Source organism: Rhineura floridana, chromosome 9 (genome assembly GCF_030035675.1).
Source record: "Rhineura floridana isolate rRhiFlo1 chromosome 9, rRhiFlo1.hap2, whole genome shotgun sequence".
Classification (NCBI taxonomy): Eukaryota; Metazoa; Chordata; class Lepidosauria; order Squamata; family Rhineuridae; genus Rhineura; species Rhineura floridana.
In genome coordinates, this window is record NC_084488.1 from 25,814,907 (window position 1) to 25,831,259 (window position 16,353).

Below are 16,353 nucleotides of genomic sequence, written 5' to 3' on the forward strand. Positions count from 1 at the left end.
GAAAATTAAAGCACTGGAAGATTTGCACTGGAAAAATTCTACCCCACATCTCTGGTTCACACCCATGCTTTAGCTGCTTCTGAAAAGTACAATTTCTTTTGTATAGTTTGTTCAGAAATTGGGCTTTCTGGTTTGCATTTGCCAATACTTAGATTTTATACAATGTATAACTAATTTGGATGCAGATAGCCCTGTGAGTACTGATTCAAAGTAAAAATTCTATTTCAGTCTTTCTTGTAGCTGAAACAACAGTCCTCTGTGGCATTTAGTCATCATAGGCAAGAGCTTTCTTCATTAGATGTTCAAAAATGTATAATGAGTCGGCATGTCTCTGTAAATCAGCATATTGGGATTTTATATAATTATAAGTAATTGCATGAAGGCAATCCATTGGTGTGACTGTTTGGATCATTACCAGCTGATGGCAACAGCCAGTTTATTAAGTAATGTGGTTTAAATTAGAATGAAGTGTTGGGCCAGTGGAGAACCCTTTTCCTACTAAGTTTCCTAGTTTCCTACTAAGCCATAAGACTGTATCTATCATACCCAGAGTAGACACATTGAAGTCTTACTTGGATACAGCATGTAGAATGAAAAGAGATGTCTAGGCTGTGGCCAGAGGTATTATTCCAAAACTACTGCCACAAAATATTGAGCTGTGGGATGATCTGCTATAAAGTTAGTTTTTGTTAAAAATGAAGACAAAATACTGCAATTTGATGAACTAATTCTTCTCCCTCTTCTTTTACAGCAAGTAACGGGAAGAACCTTTGGTGATAAAGATTTTCGGTCTGGATTAGAAAATGGTGTTCTGCTGTGTGAGTAAGTAAAGTTGTACGCTGAACTACTAGTTTTATGGTCTCCTTGTGAAGTCCTTATAATAATGTTTATTATGTTCAGGTTATCTGCAGCTACGGAGATAGAACTGAGGAAGATTCACACAACCATTTTATTTTATTTTAGTAGAGTTTGGTGTGTTGACCTAGCTTTGGGAATATTTCATCACGTCTAGATTGCCCCTCAGATGCGATAAATTGTGCTATGACTTGCTAAGAAGAAAAGTTACTTTCCCAGACCTTATAGCACAGGCCTGCTGTTAAGAGTCGTCTAACCTCAAGCCAAAGGAAACTTCTTGTGTGGAGCACCTCCAACTTGAAAACAAGTTTAGCCAAAGCAAACAACTGAGGCTCATTATCAGATGTGTTGTATTCTTAGGAATTGAATGCTCATGGTGGGTTGTCCAAGCATTCCCCAAAGTATGCATGCACATCTGGTGGGAACTTTGCCATTCTTGATGTAATGTACCTCTTTGTAGAGCTCATAAGGGAGGCTCTCAGCCAATATTATCTAATATGCAGGCTTCTGCTGTTGCCTAGGAGCAGTCTTATAGCTCAAGGAATCTGCTTTACTGTTTTTTTTAATAATGTTTTTATTGGTTTTGGGGAGAACAGAATACGAAACAAGAATAACTTAGATAACAATGAGAGAAAATAGTGAATCTGCTTTAGTTTGACCTGATTGTCCATCAGGTTGCCTTCCTTTGTGTTATACATGCCAGTTTCCAGGGTTATATCATATTCTAGAGTTGCAGCAAGAAACAGCTGAGAGGATGAGGATGTGCAGATAGTAGCTGGCTCAGTTCTAAAGGATCCCATGGAGTTCTGTGGAAGGAAGTAAAAAATCTGGGACCAATTTTGGTAAGGGGCAAAACCTATCTACGTTCTGCCATTTATTATTTTAGTAAAAAATGTATATCCAACTAAGTTATACTCTGAGTAGATCCACTGAAATCAACTGGTCTACTCTGAATATGACCAGCAATGGATATTTCCCTAAAAATGTACTTTTAAATGTGTTATATTTTAGCTGAGGACTGCATCGGAACATTTGGAAAGTGCAAAATCTGATGGTTCACTAAGTTCCAGTCTGCACATTAGACTGTGAGGTCTACTATTAGGCAACCCTACTATTAGGCAACGTGAGGTGACTGCCTCAGGTGATACATGCTGGGACAAAAGCAGTCCTAGCCTCCTTGCTGTTTTTCCTAAGCCTCCTGGCCATTTCCCACTATTGGAGGACAGAAATGGGTATGCCACATGGCATGTTCTGACCCCCTCCCCCAACAAGCTTGGTTCCTCAGGTGTGGCAGAGGACAGTACTTCATCACCAGTGTTAAATCCACATTTAACTTCTACTCTAGTTGACTTCTGTGTGTGGAATGAGGAAGGCTGCCATCTTGTCCTTCGTCTCAGGCATCAAACTGTTTTGGGCCAATCCTACATGAGGTGCAGATCAGGTCAGTTTGTTTCAGAATGTTGTAAAGATTTAATTCCTCAAGCATTCCCATTTGTGGTTGTGTATCAAATGCATTTGTGTCCACAGAGAATCTACTATACGCTACAGCTGATACTTCTTTATGAGCTCTATGCAAGTAAAAAGTTGCATTCTCCTACATGTGCTAGCTGGGGCTTATGGGAGTTGTAGTTCAAAACATCTGGAGGGTGCCAGGGTAGGGAAGGCTGCCCTGTGTTTGCAAATATTGATCCATTCAAAAAAATACAAAAACTGCCAGTCTTTGTTTGATCAAAACATTATTTTATTTTATTTATTACCTGTCCTATAAGGAGCTCAAGGTGGTGTACATGATTTGCTCTCCATTCTATCCTCGCAACAAAACTATGCTTCCTGGGGCTGATGGGAGTTGAAGCTCAGCAACATTTGGAGGGCCAAAGGCTCCCCACCCCTCCTCTAATCTACCTCACAGGATAAAATGAGGTGGGGAAAGAGCCATGTATGTCCCTTTAAGCTTCCTGGGGAAAGGGCTGGATGTAAAAATACTATATACATATGGATGTGTCCGCCATTGCACTTTCACATCTTATCAAACATGTATGTGACGAACTGATAGCCGTATTTAAAAAGCAGAGGTGTGGCTTTTCAAGGCTTGCAGCTGTATGTTTTCTGTGTCCTTAGCTGTACATCTAGACCTTGGCTAATAGTGCCTTTGGAAGAAAAGTCCTTAATTATCAGGGAATTAAGTTACTGCTCAGTTTATGTTACTCTGTTAATCTCAGTCTAACCAGTTTGTGGATGTTTGGGCTTCTGCTGGGAGGAAGGGCGGGATATAAATCAAATAATCAATCAGTCAATCAATCAATCAATCAATCAATAAAAGAAGAAGAAAAAAATGCCCTGCTTCCTTGAAAATACCCTTTGTCTGACCAGTCAGGTTCGCAGACCAAACTTACCCTGTGGGAATTGTTCTGTTGTACTTTGGCATGAGTGTGATCAGCTATTGGCAATCCTGCTTGCACGGGGTGTTAGGTTCCCAAGTCAGCCTTGGCTGACTTATCACATTTTTTGCTTGCCATGAAGAATATTCTGCTGCCATCTGGTAGTCATGATGAGTGAGCCCCAGCCTTTGAAGTGCTAAGGTGGGCAGACATCATCCTGACAGTTGCAAAATGTTCCTTGTCCCCTTCCCAGCTACAAGGTTGGGAGTGGTTTGACCATCGCGTTGCTGAGCTGATGATAGCCATGCAGAGCCAAACCAGCAAGACATCCCCCCTTTCCTGAGCCAGGGCCCCCTTAGCCACTTCTCAGAGTAGGGATGAAGGAGAAATTTCTGTTTGCATTTTAATATGAATCTACCCAATTCACACTTCTCGAAACAGTATGCAAGCTGAAATGCACCTATCCTTTGAAATTTGCACTTCTCTGAATGTTGTGATGTAGGTTTCCAGACAAAAACAAGCGTACAAAAATGTATATATTAGGGGAAAGTTTGCATAAAAGGCTTGTATGTATTAGTGAAGATAACATACAAAAATGCATTACATTAGGGAAAACTGCTTCCAAGAATTTTATATTTGGAGAAATGTAAATTAAAATGCTGACAAATTTTTATGAGAATGTGAACAATTGCTAACGGATGCACAAATGTGTCAAACTGAACTTAAGATTCAAAAAATGGAAAATAAATGAGAGAAATCAAAATGGGCAGATTTGCCCCTTCCTAGCTCGGAGTGCCCACTTGAGTGGCCATAACATGGATGAGCTCCAAGCTTCTTTCTTGTAGGAATGAGAGGTAGGGGAATATTTTGGCTGAGTCATCTGGAGCTCTTTGATGGTGATGGTGTAACCACCAAACCAGCCATGAGAGAGGTAGATGACCATAATTTTGGGGTAGGTTGTAAAGGCCAGCCAAAACATGTGGACCCTTCTCCCAAATTGAATTCTTTGTTCCTTTGGGTACTATTAGAAATAGAGCCAGGGCGTAATTATCCCAATAAATTAATTTGGTAGCCACAGTGCTGCATTTTAGCAGACTACACACCCTGTTAAACATCTCTAGGGCTGCTTCTGGATAGGACAGTTGGGACATGAAAAGTGTCAGGGTGGAAAGTTTGAAGCTGGAATTTAGCCTTTTCTTTTGCTTGCCCTTCCTCTTTGTTGAAATCTCCTCCCCCAAAGCAGCTGTTCTTGAAACAAACAAAACCCCAAACTCTCAAATGGCGGAAGAGCTCCAATATGCAACTTGTGCATAACATATATTCAGTCCCTCAGCTGGTTGTATTTGTGACCAGGCTTGCACATGGGAGTGAAACACTGAAGTAGAAAAAAAAGAAGAGCTCCCTCAGAGTGTCTGCTGTTGTTTACACTGGAGGAGAGTTTTTATTTTTAAATGGTGTTTTATGTTTTAACATTGTAAACCACCCTCATATTTTACGATATGGTGGTGTAGAAATAAATAAAGAAGGAAAGAAAGAGAGATGTTTGCCTGTGTCTCAACTTAGGAGAAAGGGATGGTGCTGCATACCAGTATTGAAAGTGGTGTGGAGGTCTTGAAATCAGGGTCTGTTCTGGTGGCAACCCTTTGGTGGCAGCCTCGCTTTTCTCTTGGGTCTCTGCTGCCTAGTCTCCTATAGCTTTCCTAGCTCCCACACCAAATGATTTTAACTCATCATCCTGGCCCCCCATTCCTTGTGGTGATAGTCAGGACTTTTTTGTGATAGTACTCATCAGTACGGAGTACCAGTACCTCTTCTTTTGCTGCCCATGTCAGCTATTTTGTGCTGACACCCACAGTACTTTTATCAAGATATGAGTACCAGCATTTCATTTTTTTTAATAAAAAAATCACTTGTGAGAGTGTTACCAAAAAGAAAAGGCACATTTGCTCTCTCATAAGTAGGGCAAATTAAACCAGAACTATCACTAGAAGCTAAAATGATGAAACTGAGGTTATCATACTTTGGACACATAATGAGAAGACATGATTCACTAGAAAAGACAATAATGCTGGGGGGAAAAGAAGGGAGTAGAAAAAGAGGAAGGCCAAACAAGAGATGGATTGATTCCATAAAGAAAGGCACAGACCTGAACTTACAAGATCTATATAGGGTGGTTCATGACAGATTCTGTTGGAGGTCGCTGATTCATAGGGTTGCCATAAGTTGTAGTTGTCTTGAAGGCACATAACAACAACAACAAAAGTAGGGCTCAAAAAAATATGTCACTTGTAACCCCAAGTTCAAATGATCTACCTGTGACTTAATTGCTGAGTAATTTACATTAAAACTTATTCACTTGTGAAGCAATCCAGAAAATAAGCACATTTGTGTTACTGTTTGTGTGCACTATATATTTGCTTCTTGTTTCGCAATTAGAGAAGAGTGTGCTGTTTTAGATACACACCTGGTTAGAAGTGCTAGTTCTTTGCGCCACATTGAGTGATTGGAAATGACATCTTGTTTCCAATAGCTGTACGCTAGGGGAATATGAAGGGTCTTGTAGACAGATTAAAGTGGGAGTGGTATTTAATAAATCTCTTGTCAGCTGAAAGCAAATGAGTTTTCATTTGTAGGTTTTCAGATTAATTGAACCCTGGCTAAACTATATGAAGTCAGGTTTCATACACTTGCAACTTGCTTCTGTTCAGACTTTTCATTGTAAGAGAAGAGTAAAGGAATGATTCTCACTCTTATGTTCTTTACTATGGTCCGATACCTGAGTGTATAACACACAGATGTCTCATAAAGTCAAGAGTGTGCATCTGTAAAACTTGTGATGTGTCTCTTTTTAAATATATGTAAATGGTGACTAGGAAAGAATTATGCGTATTCTAGTAATAGACTGGGAAAAGAAAGTATGCCACAGATCTGCAAATGTGAAAACCTTTTTGAGTGGCTGTTCTTTTTGGATTTAAAATGACTTCTCCACATCAAGCTCTTTCCCATACTGCAGTTTGTAGTGTGGTGCTACACATGGTGCTTTTCCCTGCCCTTGGTGTGTCAAGATGAATGGATTGCAATATCTTGAGAACCAACTCTTGTAGGCAAACAGCAGTTGCCAACTTACCAGGTATGAAACCAACACAGGAAGCTGCCTTATACTGAGTCAGACCATTTAGTCCATCTAGCTCAATATTGTCTACCCTGACTGGCAGAGACTGTCTAGGATTTCAGACAGAATTATCTCCTAGCCCTATCTGGAGATGCTGGGAATTGAACTTGGGACCTCTGAGCTATGGCCCTTCCTCAACCCTGGAAGATAGTACACTGCCACCACTCCTTAAGTCTTCCAATCTGGGCCAGGCGACTTCCAAAACTTAAACCAGACATCCCTGGGTTCCAAGGGAGCAAGAGCTAAGAACCAGCGTCTCTGATTCCTGGAGCCCAAGCCAAGTAGGTTACTCAGCAGTTAACCAAGATAGTCAGTGTTCTGGATTTAATACAAGGCTTGAACCCGGAAGAACACACACCAATAAATATGAGGTAACTTTATTAAAAATAATTTAAAATATCAGCATAAAAGAGAACCACAGCACCAATAAGACATAGTGAGAAAACACAATTAAGAATATATTTGGGAATTATAAAACAGAACGAAAACAAATAAGCTAACTGATCCTACTTCTAATACGTACCAACAGGGCACAGAAGCATTGACCCCACCAGGAACAAAGGAACATAGCATGCAAGGTGTTGTGAAGTTGTCAGGAAGGGCGTGGGGGCACAAGAACAATAGATGAGGCTAGTAAAAGTATAGCAACTAAATTAAATCCTAACAGCCAAACGAAAGGCTTCATGGATGGAATTTTCCAGTGCCATAATGGACATGCATTCCCACAGCTAACTAGTTCCAATTGGGAGTCCCTAGCTCTGACATTGACTGCACTCTTCAGAGAACATAGGTGTCTCCAGCATGAGAACACTTCTTTTAATCAGAACAGACTTTTTCCCAACAACAAGTTCTTACCCATAGGTCTTTAGTAAGGAACCATTTTCTCAGTCCAAGAAACATTTTTTTGTGGTCATTGTCAGCATCACTTTTCTACTTCAAGAAATGCTGGACAAGAGAATAGATTACAAGTAACATAGAATAATATTGTTGATTATGTCAGTGAAATACCTGTAAATAAATTGATTATGATCTTGGATGCTTTTAAATCTCTAATAAGTAAACAAAGCCAGGCAAACTGTTTGCATTTCAACATGTGTTTGTGGGCGAGTATTATCCCCTTCTCTGTTTCTAGCTTTCCAGGTTTTACTGCTTTATCCCCATCCTTTTCCTTGAATGTTGAAGCATCACCATGCAGCTACTCTTGGCTCCCTGCTGCCTTATCTCCTGCTCTGCAGGACCTTATCTCCCGCTCCTTTCTGGGACAAGCCTTCAATCCATTTACCTTGCAATCTGCCTTTTGTTTTACTTTCTCAGTAAAACTGCTTTTTCTGGGAAAGCTCTGGCCGTTTCATGATAGCTCTGTTCCAGGTTCATTACAAGGGCACTCTGGTTACCTAGACTAAAGTTCCTGAAGTTATGCATGTGTATTCTGGTAAAGGTGCTAGTTTCTGGGCCAGCTCTACCAGACCAGCAGTCTGTCCTCCATCAGAACAGAGCAGCACTGCAGACAGAAAAGCTTGATATAGCCTTTCCCAACGTTTGGGTCCCCAGATGTTGGACTACAACTCCCATCAGCCCCAGCCACATAGCCAATAGTCAGGAATTATGGCAGTTGTAGTCTGGGGACCCAAAGGTTGGGGAAGACTGGCCTAATATTAAACCTCTCCAAGCAGTCATTTGTATTCCCAAAGGACTCATTCCCTGAACATGGAATAGCAGGTTCCATCATGTATAGAGGCTCATTTCCTGAGCCTCTACAATAAGCAAGTCTAGTTCACAGACTTGCTTAGTCTGGAAATCATAATAGTTTTATATGTTGCATGTTTGGAAGGGCAAGATGGATACTTCTACCTTACAGGTGACAACTACACCTGTAATGTAATAGGCTATAACAACTGCAGGGTTCCTTTAAGGTTCAGGCATATTTCTATAACTGCTAGTCTTTTCTAGAACTCTGCTAGATACAATAACAGAAATGGACTATATACTCGGGAGCAGTGGGTGCCCATATAACCTGGAAGCAGGTCCTGTTGCACTAACAATTTTACACATGCATATGTACCTGGACATACTTAATACAGGCACACACTATCTCACCTAGGGATGAGCGAGAAATTTGATTCAGTTTGCATTTCAATTATCAAATTCGCACTTTCTGATTATTACTTATTACAACGTTTGAAATAGCTCTGTGCCCTATATATTGTTCTAGGTGGATTTCACCGAAAGTGTTGACTAGAGGAAGGCCCGTAATATTTCTCAACCCGGAACTTTAATATTGCCTCTCCCATTCCCCATTCATCCCTTGACTGCAAAAGAACAGTTATGGAATTGTAGAAGAGACTATTGTGGGTTATAACAGAGTCATAATGATGTCACTGTCCCACTAGATGCAGTCAGTCTTTTTAAAAACTATAATTCTCTAAAATGAGAGCAGCTTACACAGAGTACAATTTGTTATAATCCATATATAGTTTTGTTTAAAAATAATAATTTAAAGCTATGTAACGTTTCCAGCTTGCATTCTTACCATTGAAGCAGACTATCCACATTGCACTTGGATATCGTACAGCTTTGAGAGTCCTGATCCCAACTTTTGGGCATGGCTATCTGTATAAGACTTGTATACCTCAGAAGAAAATGTCTATATTCATTGTGAGCTATCAGGTAGACCTTATAAATTGGACTCTAAATATTGCCATGTCTTATTTATTGATTAAATTTATATCCTGCTATTCCTCTCAAAGGAGCCTAGGACACTAAAGTGGTAAACAATACGATATTAAACATGTATTAAACTATTTAAAAATAATTATAAACATTTAAAACAGTCACATGACCTCATAGCTAATAATTTCAATGTTGTCAGGAACAGTATCTTTTAGCCATCAAAAGACTGGGTAAACAGGGGAGGGGAGATGCACCTTTCTCACACACCTTGCCAGGGTGGGCATTCCACAAATGGGGAGCCACCGCTGGAAAGGGCCTGTCATGGATCAATGTCAGCTGGGAAGCAACCACCGAGAGGGCTTTCCTTAATGACCGTAGGGCTCCATATAGTCTTTTTAGGGGTTCCAAAACAAACATGTTGTCTTGTTACAGCATCATTTGAAATAAGCCTATATCCTTTTAAAAATTCAGAGTCAAAAAGCTTTTATCTTTCAAGGGCAGGAAGATCCCACTTCACAATTACAGCACAAATGTCAGTTTGGTCACTTTGATGTCTTCTTAGAGTGAGGGAGCACATGAGCATGAGACCTGCTGCTGCTGGGCTTATGGAATCGCAGGGGAAAAGTTACCTTTTGTTGAGCCACCTTTCTGGAGTTGCTTTTATTTATATATTACACTTTTTATCCCATCTTATTGTCTAAGTACCTGAGGGTGGTGAATATAGTTCCCGCCCCCCCATTTTATCCTCACAGCACAATCCTGAGATAGGTTGGGAACATAGAGAGCTGTCTTATATTGAGTCACAGCACTGATCCATCTCACTCAGTGCTATTTGCACTGACTAGCCGTGGCTCTCTAGCATTTCAGACATGGACCTTTCCCAGCCCTACCTTGAGTTAACAGGGGTTAAACCTGGGACTGTCTGCATGCGATTGAGCTAAGGCCCTTCTCCAAGATTGTGTTTGTTTGAAAGAGAGTTATTGTCTTGGGCCGCCCAGTGTGTTTTCTGGATGAAAGGCCTTATCTCAGTGGTAGAGCATCTGCTTTGCATGTAGAAGTCCCCACCTTCGGCATCTCCAGGTAGGGCTTAAAGAGACTCCTACCTTGAAACCTTGGTGAGCCACTGTCAGCCAGTGTAGATAGTACTGAGTTCAATGAACCAATGATCTAACTCGGTATAAGGTAGCGTCCTATGTTCCTATGGTGAATGGAGATTTGAACTTGAGTCTTGGCACTGCAGGTCTCTCTTCACTACAACCTGGTGTTTTTCTGGCAGCAGCCTCCAGTTGATTTCCTTCTTTCAGAACAGAACCCAACAGCGACCCTGTTTACCAGCCATTTTAAAAATTGTTACATTATTATATTTTATGTAGGAAGTAAAAGCTCACTCATTTGAGTCTTAATAGGGTCCAATTCACTTTGGTTTTGACAACTTAAATATTGAAAGACTATGCATAAGACTCTTAACTTTTAGTTCACTGCTTTCAGTGAATAGTTTGAAAAGCCAGCTTGCATTGAAAGAAATATGCTGAAGAATGGCCAGTCTATTTTGCTGCTTAAGGCAAAGAGCTGAATAGTAAGGATTTGTCTTCCCTGTCTTCCCATTCTTCATAAGCTTTGGTTCCTAATCATTAATAGTGGTGGTCTAACCACATTTTTCATTTCCTCTCTCTGCAAGCTTGGAGCCCTTCCTCTCCCTTCCCCTTCACTTCTTACTTAACCTTCCATGAAGCCAATGCAAACATTTTTAAAAGATTTATTTCAGGCAGCTTCTGACATTTGGCATTTGCATTAAGACCTGCAGGAGTTGCTTTTTTTTTTTTTTGGTGTTTGAAATGTGGGGGAAATCCTGCAATCAAGTTTCATCGTTTGTGCATCCTTAACAATCTAAATAAATTCTGCTTTTTTTGTGTGTACCCCTTTCTATATTATTTTCCACTGTGGAAAATTTTGGCACTAGGTGGAAGTATCCACATTAACATTACATTCCTAAGTTTATAAAGTATTTATTGCTTGGTATTGTTATGCTGGTGTGGAAGAAAAATTGTAACTTGTTTATATGCAAACTGAACAGATTCTACCACTTACAAAACAAGAATATTGTATCATTAATTTCAACCTTATACTTAAGCAATCCCACTTTGATTTTACTGAATACTGCACACAGCATTTTGGGTGTACTAGACCAGTGGTTTCCAGCCTTTATGAGTATGGGAGCGCCTCTGTAACCTCAAAAAAAATTGTGACTCCCACATGCTAACTGATTATACAGCCACAAGAGTGGCTGTATACTATAGCCAGCACGGATTTTTCTCATTCCACAATGCTAAATTGAAAATACCCCCATGCCATTCTGATACTTCCCATAAGCTCATTTCAAAACAAATCCTTACAAAACTCATAGTCCTGAATGCAGTAATGCTTGCTTAACCCTCTAAATTTTCATGGTGATACACAAAACAGTCAGAGAGAATTGAGAGTTCAACATGTAAAAAGAGAAAAAAAAACTCCAGACCCCCTTTGGACTTTTGTCTGTTAGTGTTCTCATAATTTATCGAAATTAATTAAAAATCAGCCATGTTCACAGAGTACCTGTGATCCTATTATTGACCTTGCCCCATACTCTGACCTTCATCTTCTGCAGTTTAAAAGTTAAAAAAAATGCCTGGCTGATTTCTAATTAATTTAAGAATTTTACATTGAAGTCAATGATAAGCATAGGCATGGTCAGTAAGAATCAACTGTCAGTGTTCTAAAAGCCAGACTCACAGGTACTTGGCTTGGCTAATGCTCACACTAGACCTTTATTTCTCTTTAGACAGTCATGGCTTCCCCCCAAGAATCCTGGGAAGTGTAGCTTGTGAAGGGTGCTGAGAGGAGACTCCTATTCCCCTGACAGAGCTCCAGTGGCCAGACTGGTTTAACAGTCAGCTGCTCAGATTGAAGCTCTGTGAGGGGAACAGGGCATTTCCTAGCAACTCTCAGCACCCTTCACTAACTCCACTTCCCAGGATTCTTTGGGAGAAGCCATGACTGTCTAAAGTGAAATAAAGGTCTGGTGTGGATGTGGCCAGGGACAGCTTTGGTTTAAATTTGGGTGGGAGGCTACATGTGCCTGCTGTAGAATAAAAAGGTGGGGGAAACGCTGAAAAGCAATGATACTATTCACAATGTTTTTCTTTTGGAAAGGAAAGGGGCTTCCCCTCTGCCCAGTGCCTGTCCACCCATTCTCCTGCCCTCCCGCCCCTCCCCCAGGTCAGTTTCACCTATCCTAAGCATGATTGCACAGGAATAAATCCCATTGAACTCAAAAAGCATGCAAATGATCAAACCTGCCCTCCCCTCCTCCTCCTCCTCCTCCCTCCCCTCCTCCTCCTCCCTCCCCTCCTCCTCCTCCCTCCCCAACTCCTCCTCCCTCCCCAACTCCTCCTCCCTCCCCAACTTTTAAAGATACAGAAGACCTCTTGGAGGCCAGGCCTAGCAACCAAGAGGTCTTCTGTATCTTTAAAAGTTGTGGAGGGGGGAGGGAGAATTCCACCTTATGGTTTTTCTCATTACAGAGTTGCAAGAACACTTGCACTTGGCTGACTTTCTCTTCTCCTAAAGATACAGGATCAGTCTCAGGCCAAGAACCTGGCAACCCTAGGTGGCAGCGATGCCTCAAAATAAATGCTCATGGTCCCATCCCGCACTTCCCTCCTATCCCCTTACACCAAAGGGGGAATGTCCCATGGTGGGGGAGGGAGGAGTAGATGGTGAACACAAGGGTGGAATCCTTCTCAACTGCCACTTCCTTTCTCTCTCTCTCTTTCTTTCTCAGGCAAAGGGGTGAGGAATGACTTCCCCTTCTTCTTTTCTCTCCCTCACCCCCCCCATGACCACCACCACCTTCAACTTAGCCTGGTAATGGCCTGTGTGGGACTACAGGAAATGCATGGGGAGGGGAGAGTGTGTCACTGCTTCTGTGTGCCTTTTTCTGTGTCAGTCACATTTCAGGAGTCTGGTGGTTTGTGGGAGGGATTGCAAGGAGGCCAGTGGACTCCCCTCCACCCACATCCCGCTTGTATATGTTGGCAGCCATGTCTGCACTCTCTTCCCTCTGCTATTGCTGCTGTCGTCACTGGTCCAAGCAGCATGCAAAGGTTGGGGCTACTCTTCTTCATAAGGAGTTAGAGCAGAAAGCCCAGGAAGAGAAATCATCAGCTGGTCTCCTTGGGGAGTGGGGCGAGGAGCCAGGAATGAAAGTTGCTCGCACCTGCTCATTTTGTTTCAGCTGGCATGAAGACTTCTTTAAAAAATTAATAAATAATTCCTCTCTTGGCTCTTCACAGCCCCCCCCCCCAGGATGACTTCCTGGCCTCCCTGGGGGTCATGGCCCCCAGGTTGGGAATCACAGTTCGAGACATAACAGTGATAGTTAACTTACTGTACAATGACATATGTGTCTACTCAGAAGTAAGTCTTTGTGTTTAATGAGGTTTATTTCCATGTAAGTGGGTGCTGGATGGCAGTCTAGGCTTTGGCTTTGGCTTGGCATTGGGGGAAAACACAGTTCTTGTGTCTAACATCTGTGTGGCAGGTGAAAATTTAACAGGTCAAGCCTTTTATAGGTGATGACCTATAAAGCCCTATACGGCTTAGGTCCAGGCTATTTATCAGACCGTATCTCCCTGTATGAGCCTGCCCGGGCCCTGAGATCCTCAGGAGAGGCCCTTCTCTCAATACCCACATCTTCTCAAGTACGACTAGTGGGGACGCGTGAGAGGGCCTTCTCGGTGGCTGCCCTTAGGCTTTGGAATTCCCTTCCTAGGGAGGTAAGAATGACCCCCTCTTTGCAGTCCTTCTGCCGACAAGCAAAGAGCTTCCTATTCCAACAAGCCTTTGGAATTGAAGGCTAAGGATAGGGCGTGAAGGGTGCTGCATTGCTAATGTCTATTATATCATTTTTAAACTAGTTTGAACTCTTTTAGCTATATGTGTGTATAGTTTTAATATTGGAAATAGTTTAATCTTATTTTAATGTAGACTTTGTATGTTTTTAATTATATGTATTTTTTATCTGGAAGCCGCCATGAGTTCCAGTTTTGGAAAAATGGTGGTGTATAAATAAAGACAATAGACAATAATACAATTTTCTGGTATAGAAATACAATTATGGGAAACGTTTCACCAGGACTTCTCTCTAATTTTGTGTTATGCCACACCCCTGTGGCAGCCATTTTGTCTTATGCCATGCCCCATTGCAACCATTTTGTGAATGTTGCCCCCAGCACTCTCTCAATATTTGAAATGTGCCCTCTGGTCCAAAAGAGTTGGCGACTCCTGATATACGTTATGTCCAATAAGTCAACACTTGGTGAACCTTGAACTGGGTGATGGCCTGATCCATTCCTCCATTATATGTAGCATCTACCCATACAAGTTTATCCAAACTAGATTCTACCTAGTGGGAACAGACAGCACCCAGTTCTGTTCTTGGGTGCATAGGAAGTAGTAGGAAGGTATCCTCCTGACTAGTACCCACACAACTGTCCTGGAACTTAAAAGGGTAGTTATTAATTTCCTGGTAACTTACCACATAGTCATTCTTGTTGCATAGATGGGCAGATGGCAAATTTTAAACTTAATGGTCTTTCAAGATGTTGTAGTTTACCTTTCAGGTGGTGCAGCCATTGCCAGCTACTTCAGAATGCACTTCTGTTGTAAAGGAATTACTGTTCTACTAGCATTTAAACTGCTGAACCAAGTTACTGGCAGATTGCTGTTCTTGCCCTTTCAAGCACAACCATCCTGGGTATGACAGTTGGACTAGTGCAGTGGGCATTTGTTGGGTGATTATGTCTACTACAGTTCTTCCCATTATCATTTTGAATGCCCCACCAATTTTAAGATTTATTATTTTGGAAGCTGATGTGCAGTCTTCCTTTCAGCATTCTACAAACTTAAGTTATCATCCACACACAACATCTGTAGTGTTAGCAGTTGACTGATCTACAGATACACACATTCTTGTCTTCCTGTTATGTTGGATATCTGAGTCATAATAGATGCTGGAAATGGAAGGAAATTCCTCCTTCTGGGAGGAAAGGTGGGATATTATTATTATTATTATTATTATTATTATTATTGGAAAGGTCCATATTACTTTCAAATTTCATTTTTTACTTGATATCTCTCCTTCCCTTTGTGACTTCAACAAAGCAGTTGAACTCATTGTTTTAAAGATAAGGGAACCAAGATAAGGTGTGACATAGTGGAGCATCAGACTCCCCCCTACACTCAACTGGTAAATGAGTGGAAAAAAACTTACAATGTAACAGATGGCTAAGGGCTTCGAAATGACTTTTTCTGTGATAGGAGCTGGACAAAGTTAAACCTTCTGGAAACCAAAACTAACTCTCTGATCTTAGGAATTTTGCTTAAAAGGATGTTAAGCCTGCAGTTCAATCTCTCTCTTTCTCTGAGATTTGAAATCTGTTAACAATGGCTATGACATTCCACCTCCATCTTTGGCAGCACACCCTGTGTTTTTCGTCCTTCTCATTCTTTTGCCACTGCATTCCTTGGCAAATTCTTGGCCTCTTGTTTTTGTTGTTTGCCCCCTTTACTTACTTACTTATTTAAAGTATTTATAGCCCTTCATCTATATGGATACCAGGACAGTGTACAACAAAGAAAGCTACCATATAGCAACAATAAAAATTTTCACATGTAACAATCCACAATTTAAGGCAGCTAAAAACAATCAACAACAGAGCAGTTAAACAATCAAGACTAAAATTCTTAAAAGACCCAAACAAATAAACATGTCTTAACACGGTGCCAAAAAGACAACAGTGTTAGTGCCAGTCACATCTCGGGGGGGGGCACTTCTGCTATGGAGAAGGCTCTCTTCTGTGTCACCACAAAGTGGACTTTCCTAATGATGGGACCTGATGACGAGCTTCCTCCCAACAATCTTAAGATACTGGCAGGCTAGTATAAGGAAAGGTACTTCTCCAGATATTTAGATTCAAAGTCTTTAGGGCTTCACCAGTAGGCACCAGGACCTTGAATTGGGCCTAAAAGGAAATAGGCACTGGCAGCCAATGTAACTCCTGTAGAATTGTTCTAATATGGTTCCACCCGTCTGAAACGGTAATATTCTGACAGCCATATCTTGCACTAATTGTACGCAGCTCCTGAGCTGTCTTCCAAGGACAGCCTCATGTACAATGCATTACAGTAATCCAGTAGGGAGATTACCAGAGCATGGATCATATGTCTCATCCAAACATT

The 16,353-nt window shown here is 41.3% G+C and overlaps 1 protein-coding gene across 16 annotated transcripts in view; it reads left to right on the forward strand.

The window, feature by feature from the left end:
• The window catches only part of LIMCH1 (LIM and calponin homology domains 1), a 272,533-nt gene that overhangs the window by 102,523 nt on the left and 153,657 nt on the right, over positions 1 to 16,353 (forward strand). For 14 of the 16 annotated variants that reach the window (XM_061585015.1, XM_061585016.1, XM_061585021.1 and 11 more), the window contains one exon: positions 752 to 822. In XM_061585015.1, the coding sequence (XP_061440999.1) occupies positions 752 to 822 (71 nt within the window). Of the gene's footprint in view, positions 1 to 751; positions 823 to 2,273; positions 2,297 to 16,353 lie in introns of those variants that run through there. The other 2 variants (XM_061585028.1, XM_061585027.1) reach the window with 2 other exon arrangements.